The sequence below is a fragment of the Coffea eugenioides genome, chromosome 8, assembly GCF_003713205.1.
Source record: "Coffea eugenioides isolate CCC68of chromosome 8, Ceug_1.0, whole genome shotgun sequence".
Classification (NCBI taxonomy): domain Eukaryota; kingdom Viridiplantae; phylum Streptophyta; class Magnoliopsida; order Gentianales; family Rubiaceae; genus Coffea; species Coffea eugenioides.
This window is the reverse complement of record NC_040042.1, coordinates 42,555,016-42,564,456: the sequence shown is the minus strand read 5'-3', so window position 1 is coordinate 42,564,456 and position 9,441 is coordinate 42,555,016. Positions and strand designations below refer to the sequence as shown.

General features: G+C 36.7%; 2 protein-coding genes across 2 annotated transcripts; both read right to left on the bottom strand.

Moving 5' to 3' along the window:
• Positions 1-531: 531 nt before the first annotated feature.
• Positions 532-2,052, bottom strand: LOC113780830 (expansin-like B1). Its single transcript, XM_027326611.1, has 4 exons — positions 1,917-2,052; positions 1,620-1,726; positions 1,074-1,385; positions 532-729 (listed from the first exon to the last, which is right to left on the bottom strand). The coding sequence occupies exons 1-4, from the start codon at positions 2,050-2,052 to the stop codon at positions 532-534; spliced, it is 753 nt and encodes a 250-aa protein (XP_027182412.1).
• Positions 2,053-4,294: 2,242 nt separating this feature from the next.
• LOC113781490 (expansin-like B1) lies at positions 4,295-5,912 on the bottom strand. Its single transcript, XM_027327435.1, has 4 exons — positions 5,752-5,912; positions 5,564-5,670; positions 5,055-5,366; positions 4,295-4,743 (listed from the first exon to the last, which is right to left on the bottom strand). Exons 1-4 carry the CDS (start codon positions 5,885-5,887, stop codon positions 4,546-4,548), a joined length of 753 nt encoding a protein of 250 aa, XP_027183236.1. The 5' UTR covers positions 5,888-5,912; the 3' UTR covers positions 4,295-4,545.
• Between the last annotated feature and the right edge of the window lie 3,529 nt (positions 5,913-9,441).

Genomic DNA, 9,441 nt, shown 5'->3' with positions numbered 1-9,441 from the left:
AACAGGGACAGATATATCTGTCATTATTTTTTCTTTGCAGAGGAAATGTGCTTGTTTGTGTTCTGTCCATTGGTTGTACTTAGAATTAAGATTTGTGTTCCATCTATAAAATTTGATCACATGTTCAGATTGTATTACAGTGAATTACTCTGCAACACTCTGATCCTTACAGAAATCCATTTATGTGATGGATGATACGGTGTTGTTCAATACATTTGGTTACTAAGATCTAGGGAAGGTAGTATGGAATGAGGTTTCAGTTTGTCAAGATCAGCAGAACTGCAGAAGTGGTCAATGCTTTTGGCGTTTTAATTTAGCTGCATCATTCTGCTAAACCAAAATGTGAAGGATCTTTTATGGAAAAAAAAAAACGCCTTATTCATATATAATCGCCTCGGTACAAAGGTACAGATATTCCATCCTGAGCTGAGGCAGATACTGACTACTAAAACTATAGTAGCTTGATAGTAATAGATCTTATTCCTTCTAAAATATGTGGATTCTAGATATGTATATATATGTATGGTAGTTTCAGTTGAGCTGCACAGCCGTGTCAATGATAATCCCTGCCCTCCATTCACTGGGAATAACCTTTTTCGGCTCCACCCATTTTACTCCAGCGCTGCCACTTGCTTGGAACCTGAAGCTAAGTGCACCTTTGGGTGGGTTAGATATGTTCCATACAGCTCCAAAGGCCCTCCTCATGGCCTTCCATTTCTTGCTTGATTCCTGCATCCAAAGGTATCGATCCATTTAGCTGAATACCTTATTTCATCTTCAAAGTGCGAGAGTGCAACTTGATTCATGCACCTTTTGGTTACTTGTTTTGCAGAACCCTTTTGATTGTGTTTGACTTTAAGTGTTACTTGGTAGATATTTATATAATATCCACTCTCAAATTGTTCTTAATTGACAAAACCGTGCCTAGTTGGCCAAAATTCTTAATCCATCTGACAGGCAGTTGTGCTCAAATGAATGAAGAATCAAACAGAGCTTTTGTAATTTCAGTATTCAAGTGTTTTTATCATAGTCAGATAATTTAGTTTAATCTGATAATGTAATTGGAGTGGTACCTCATAGATTTCAACTGCTGTGATGTCACTTTCGCCGCCTTGATATAGGATGACAATGGCAAGGTAGTCAGGGTATCTGCTTTTCTCATGAACCTTCACCTTGACATTGGTCCCTGGATATTGGCAAGGAACCCTTTTGTATTCTGCATCAATCACCCCAAGTGCTATCAACAGTCTACCCATGTTTGTACGTGCCAATTTTACGAAGGCCTCAAAGCTTAGGACAAAATCTGTGCCGTGTCCTATTGCAAAGTCTGTCACCACCACCGTCGTTCCCTCTTCAGTGCAATATTGCGGATGTTTGCACCTCACCTACATTAATTGTTGTAAGCTACAAGCATTCAACTACTTGTAGTAATAATCAGCTTCACATTCAGCCTTGCTAAGCTAAAATTTAGAAGGCAGTCCCATTTGAACCACACCCCTTTTTTCATCTTTCATGTTTTTGGTTTTTCTATAACCTCGTCAATGATATGGTAACTGAGGAGCTAATCGATTGATAGTTATACAAGTGAGACTGAACTGGCTTTGAAGTTTAAAATTCACCTGATAGCATGCGCCACAGCCAGTTCCATTCTGGTATAGCTTGGAGACACCACAAACCTCACCATTGTTGACTGTTTTACCATATTCTCCAAAACCACAAGCTCCGGCTGATTAGTGGAACCAAAGAAACAAGGATTTAGGATCATAATTAACTGAAAAGAACATAAAAGTCCCGTAAAACGAGTGCTTGAATGTGGCAAAATCACAAGACAGTCATACTAAGTGGTGCTATTTCATACTCTAGAATTATATAAACTGCATATGCTTGGTAAGGATAGATGGAAATAAGTTACATACATGGAGTCCCCAAGGCACCAGCACTACCATAAAAAGTTGCCCGAGCGGATAAGAATACATCACCGCTGTAACAGGTAACTGGCAGTAGTACCAATATGCAGAGGAAAATGCAGCAGTGATTGAGTGCAAAAGTCATTTTTTCAATAATTATAGTATTGCTAATTGCAGAAAAATGGATTAATCTATACTACAGTATTAGCCAGGAAATGAGAATACGCTGAGCATGTATTGTGAAGTTGTGGTATGGACAAAAGGGTATTTATAGCAGGGGTCCTGACTCCTGAGGGCAGACGCAATGAGGAATGCTGCCACCTATATATCTTCCACTAGAGATTGTGGAAGCCAAGTGTGGATTAAGGAGTAGGTTACTTATTTTTCCAGGGAACTACTTTCGAATTCTAGAAACAGAATTGACTTCTGCGACTGGGGAAAATGATGGTGAGGATTGGCGTGTTAATTAGTTTGTGGATTGATTCGTAATGCCTAATGGCTTTACAAATAGGTTTGCTCAATCTGTAGCACCTTTGCCATCTCTATCTTTCCACATGGAGAAAAATAAGCATTTCTTCCTCCAAGTTAGGTGTAATCTTGTTCCTAGTCCACGCGTGAACAAGTAAAGATGTGTGCACTTGACGCCCAAAGTATTTTTCTTTTCTTAAAAATACACGAAAAAAGGTTTATACTTCAACCAAGCTTGTATATGGGGTCGGAAAAAATTTCATCTGACACAGAACCAGCAACTGATTGGCCTAATCAATCAATTGTTTCAGGTGAATCTCAATTTGAAGTCCAAGTGCAGTCGAGAATGTGCTACGTTGCATGTGGCAATAAGCGCATTTGCATTAATACAGATCGTGTTTTAAGGAATGTCCACACTTGAGGACCTAAGACATGTAAAATCTTTGCTTGCTACAAATTTTACTCGACAAAGCTAATTTTCTCCCACAAGACATGGTATTATTAGCCGATGCTGATCGGCTAAATGTGATTTCATATGTCAACTTCTCTTTCATCTTTGAGAATCTGCAAGTGTACTCAGCTACCGTCACATTAACAACTGCAGGTGGAATGATCTCAGGAGTGTATACTGAATTAGCCTCACCAACATTGGTTGTCGTCCTACTATTGATTAATGGACGGGGATATAGAATATTATCCGTGGATGACACGCCAATGATGTAGATAAGCATAGAAATTAATCCCCAAAGATAGGATACGTGAGTAGTTTATTATTGCAATAGTTATGCATGCTAATACAGGTTTAGATAAGTAGCGACGATAAGACTTTTAATTAGTGCATTCTAATGCAGGTTGTTACGTAATGGAATATGCAGGAAATTTGCCATCCTGGTCCCTAAATTTTTACACTAAAATTAATTCCATCTTTTATGATTTTTTTTAATCAATTTAATCTTCCGAACTATTTTTCCTTTTCAATTTCCGACCAATGAAGGATATTTTGGGAACACTAAGTTAATTTAGCAGTACAAATTATTCAAATGAGCAAGAGATAAACAACAAACAGAAAACTCCGTTGAATAAACAAAATTCTGTTTCCAGAAACCATATCCTTACTTCAAGAAAGAAAACTTCAATCTGATGTACCCAATTAGCTGGAAAATACTCTTACAGTTACCTACGTATCAATCGCCTTTTGGATTTAGTCACTCGAAGTCAACACCGTCTGATGCTAAAATGAAAGAGGGAAGAAGAAGAACTTCTACAATTAATGACTGCTGCTGCTGCACCTCCACTATATGAACTGAAATTTGGTGGCTCTGCCGCCCTTAATGTCAAATTTGTGGCATAGCTTTCCTGATAAACGTACAAAAGTTCACATTCCTAACCCAAGTTGTCCTCTTAGCTTTGACCAGATTAGCATGAAAATTACAGACTCATGTATGATTGAGTTGGTCGACGGGTTCACGTCCTGACGATCTCTCTAAATAGTGGCAATTGCTAGTTAGTGTAATCACTCCCGAGTCCTTGTAGCATAGCATATGTATGCATATATAAAGTCATTAATGATCCCTTTCTCCGTTGCAGATAATACGCGAGAAGCCAAATCATGTTTGAATGATATTATTTGTTCTAAATTGCCATCCTTCAAGACGGCGTTTCTTCCACTTTTGCTCAGTTGGCCCGTATTTGCATTTCTTCTACTTTTGATTAACTAGGCGAGGCTTTCAATTACGTGCCCATATGGGTCGTATTAGTGTTGTTGCAGATAAATGCTTATTCTACTTTGTAAAGAATTTTGGACTGAAACGTGGTGGAAGCCCGTTAGTTGTTTTTTCCCCTTGATACTCTAGAATTTCGATTGACTTCAGTTTTTTTTTTTTTCCCTTACGAAGAGAAATCAGAAACTAAAAACCCAATTGATGAGATGGATTTGTTGAAATCTGAATGTCCGATGAACAACGTATTATTCATTGTACGTAGCTAAATTTACACCCAAATTATAAATATCATGTTATTACACTACACTAAAAGCCATTTGCTTATTGATACTAATGTTGCAGCAAATACATATTTTTCATATTTCTAGTGGCTCAACTGGGCGAGAGGAATTTGCTAAACTAGTAGATATCACATAACTAAAAGCGCTGGATAGCAAGTGATGATTTGCTCAAGTGAGCTGAATAGCTGTGTCATAAGCAACCCCAGCCTTCCATTCACTGGGGAGCACAGTGTTCGGCTGCACCCACTGCACCCCAGCACTGCCACTCACTTGGAACCTGAAGGCCAGTGTTCCCTTTGGAGGGTTAGCTATATCCCATACTGCGCCATATGCCCTTCGTAGACCCCTCCACTGCTTGCATGATTCCTGTGTCAAACCAAAATATGAGTTAAGTAGTAGCAAAAAAATAGTACTTTTGATTTGTACAGATTTAGCTGAGAAAGTTATATAAAATCCACAAATTTGACACTCTCAAACTGCTACGTGTACTTGTGACTTTGTGCGTCCTAGACTATAATCGTGACAAATTCATCAAAAGAGTCATCTCCAGAGTTGTGGGATCTGAATTGGAGCCCAGGTAAATGCATCAAAAGAGAAAAGTAAAATGTAAATTTAGACCTACTGATTTAGTAACTATTATATCGTTGCTCGAATTTTGTAGACGATATGTGTTGTACCTCATAGACTTCAACAGCGACGATGTCTGATGTACCACCCTGGTACAGTGTTACTATGGCTAGGTAAAAGGGGTACTTGCTATGTTCATGAACTTTAACCAGGAGATTGTAGCCTGGATAACTGCAAGGAATTCTCCGATACTCGACTTCAATTACACCGGCAGCAAACAACTCTGCCACCACGTTTGGCTTGGCTAATTTGGCATAAGCCCGGACACTCAGGATGAAATCTGTGTCATGCCCTTGGCCATAGTCCGTCGCCACTACTTTAGTCCCCTCGTCACTGCAATATTGTGGATGCTTGCACCTAACCTGGAATGCAAATGTATCAGAGAGAAGTTACAGTCTAGTAGCAAATGAATTTCTTGACCATTTTTGCACGTAATGAATTCCTCAATTAACAAGAACTCAATTGATCTCGACCATGTAGCCGCACTATTTCAGTTTTGTTTCTTTTTTATTTTTTCTGGTTATTTATTCACGTTTATTGCTGGAACATAGCTGCCTACCTGATAGCATGCACCACAGCCACTGCCATTCTTGTACAGCCTAGAGACTCCACATACTTGAGCATTGTTTACCGTTCGTCCATATTCTCCGTATCCACAAGCTCCAACTGCAAATTAATCATGATATTATAATTAATTATCAATCTATTCTAGAGACCAATGTATCCCTTAAATTGAAATGTACTTACATGGAGTCCCAAGGCAATCAGGGCTGCCATAATATGTTGCTCTGGTGGTTACATAGGCATCTTGGGCCAAGCACAATTCAGAGAGTAATGCCATCGTGAGAAAGAGAAGAAAATAGTGTTGAGGATTGAAAGCCATGCTTTTCCTTGATCAAAATCCTTAATAAAAGATGAATCAAGGTGGGAATCTTGAATGAAAAGGTCAACCAAGATGATCCACTATTTATACTTGAAGCGTCGTGTAGAGTCTTCTGGGAGGAGTATCCCACCAGGGCATTATCACTCGCCATTTATGCAAAATGGAATCCAGGTGGTGCTTGAGGAGAAGCAGTTGCTCAACTTTAGATGCATTACAGTAGTTTCCACATAAATTAGTGGCTGATTCATCCTAAGAATTTTGGACGAATAATCATTTCTTTCCCGGTCTAAATTTTGTTTCTCCAGCATGCAAGTTTAAGCAGGGCTGTCAACCGGATCTAGTGAGTCAACTTAATTTGGTAAATCCAACTTCAACTCACCCCAAAGAAAAAAAAAAATAGAGAAGAGACTTCAGGGCTTTCAGACTTTGGACTCAAACTAACTACGTTAAGGTTCATACTCGACTTGCAAAATTAGTAAATTAAACTGGTTCAACCAAACGCACAATGTAATACATAATTATATATATAATATATGTTTGATATTTGTGTACTATTATATAATTATCTATAAATTGTCGATTTTTTAAGTTATAATATGTATAAAATTACACACACTCTCTCTCTCTCTCTCACACACACACTCTTAAATACACAATTATTTAGGTTGGGATTTAATTGAGCCGTGTCTACTAAGATCCAGACTCAACTCATATTTAATTTGGGTCTAATATTTAGATGTAAATTCTGTCCTATCTAGTTAAATATAAGACTCAATTTTATTAATAAATTCTTGTTTCGGCCTGAATTTGAGATAGCCCAGCTCTGTTAACAATCCTAGATCATTTGAGTAGTTTCTAAGGTAAGGCAAATACTAAAATAACTAATATGTTAGAGCGCTTGTGAATAATTGTATAATTCATGAAAAGATTTGAAATGAGGTACCAAATATTGGTTGAATTGGAATCAATTGACGATATCACAACCTATATATTCGCCAAATAAATTGATTACATTAGAACACTCGTTTTAGTTTATTGCTATATATTTGGAACGACAGTACTCGCGTTAAAAATTTACTTGGACCAGAAAATTTGCAGTGAAAGTGCATATGGACCATGCATTAGATGTTTCTGTTTTGTAAATCAATATCGGTACTTTTCTGCATAAATATACAGCTTGAAGATACAATTTCTAGAAGAACGTAAACACGCAAGCAACAGTAGAATAGATCATTATTGGCAGACGAAACACTGGCAGATTAACACCTGTATTCATTAACCTCCCAACTGGTAATCTCTCAGGATTGCAGGTTTATTACGCACGCACTACAATTAGTGCTTTCATTTTCAAACCAAAATGCTGTAAGGTTGTAAACAACTGGATCGGATTAACCTATAGTAGCAAATCGTCTTTAATTTGGCATATAATTGAACTGACTGACAAAGTGCTATAAAGATCAGGTAATGGCTGTAGATCGAAATGAAAGGAAAAAACTTTGCGAGTTTAAGTAAGAGCAAAGTGTTATTTCTGTACCAAAAAATGGCGTTTGGATATTTTCCTCAGTATTGGGTTGTTGCCTACTGATTTTCGCCGTCCATTTGGCCTTCTCAAGACCAAGTGCATTTTACGGTGCTCATCATTGAATTGCTAAGTGTCGAAGTATTGTGGTTCTTTAGAGTCTATCCTGATTTCCACTTCAAGGTACTAGTGTTGCTATACACATTAATTAACACAATGGCCCAAAGGCACCTCAAACTATCATGCTATTTGACTAATATTATCTTGTCAAAGGTTCAGGACACCCGTCTTCAAGATGTATTTCAGATGTTAAATTTTTTAAAAGGTAAAAATAATGAAGGAAAATGTATAAATATAAAAAAGGATAGTAATTATTAGTATATGTGTATACTTAATAAATTAGGTGGATTATAATTGAGTACCCAATTAAAAAAAAAAACCTTGTTTAGAACAACTATTCAATCAAAGAAAGGTAAAGAACAAAGGCCGTGAAGTGAAATTAAGTAGAGGGTGAATGACGAAGGGCCAAAGGGTATCTTGTGCTTAATTGTAGAGCTTGTATCTGCCAATCTAGCCATAATTCCAAATTCTTAGGCATAAAATAAAATACAAAGTTGATCGTTTAGATTCGCATTCCGATATCTGAATTCTAGATCTTATGAAGTGTTTGAATTTTTGTCATTCTACCTTAACTGTTTGGTTTGGACCATAATGGTTTCATTCAACTAATGAGTTAATCAATTCAAAATCCAAATCATACGTGAGGAATTATAGAGAGAAAAAATCTAATATTTTCATGCGATTAAATAATTTCCATGGTAGTCTACCAAATTATAGGCATAGGTGTCATTGATTGTAATGCCCATTCTAGACCTTGAAACCCATTGAAGGATAAGTATGAGGGATAAATATACCATCTACACCTCACTCAACATTATAAATAACAGCTAACGCTTTCAAGTCGAAGAGTACAACCTTGAATGTAAGTCATTTAGTCTCATAATGGTTTGTTGTCAACATCTTTCCTTGCATTAATTCCAAATCAAGATGTGTAAGAGTACTTTTTTTGGTCTCATTAGCCATATTGAGTGGTATATGTGGAGAAAATTCTTGTACATGTGGGCACAACAATACTGAAGAAAGAAAAGATTGTAAGTGAGATAAATCATAAAAGAGAGATGGGTTCAACTTCGAGAAGCTTATTCTCATCAATCTTCCTTTCACTTGCTTCTCTCTTATATTGCTCTACTGTATTGGCAAAATCAAGTAAAAAGGGAACAAATGATCTAATCGGTGATGTTTGTAACCAGACAAGAAATGCATCTTCTTAACCATGGCATCATTGAGCAATTTGCCAAAGGATATTTGACATAAGCATGATTTTAGATAATAAGTAATTTAAAGCACTAAACATTAACTAGGTACATCTCCACCGACCGGATATTCTAAGATTTTAGTGCTTTTTGCAAATTCTTGGACAAAATATAAAGGAGTTGTTTGGTTCAACTTTCTTGCATTTCTCTACTCTAACAAGTAGCAGCTGAAGGTATTTGCTTAGACTCCCAAGCGTCTTCTTTTTATTTTAGTCCATGACCATTACCTGATCTTTATAGTTTATAGCAATGTTTTTAAACTCGGACCGGTCAGTGAACCGGAGAGGTGGCCGGTTCGCGGTTCGACCGGTCCGTCCGGTCCAACCGGCCGGTTCAAAGGTTCACTGTTTTTTTTTTTTAAGTGTTAAGTACTAAGCAGGTTTCATTCTACACTTGAACTTTACCAACATAACTTAATTTAAGTTATGATAATAATAAATTTTCTAAAAGTTATACACAAAACATGGAATGATAAATATAATTAAAATATCATAATTCACCACAAGTTTTCATAAATTCATTATAAACATAAATAGATACAATCCAAATGTGCACCAATTATCACAAATAAAAACACAAAAAATAAATAAATTAAATATTGAAATTCTTTTACAACCCTTAAAAAAATCCATAAAAGAGTTCAAGTTAAGACAAACTATTTG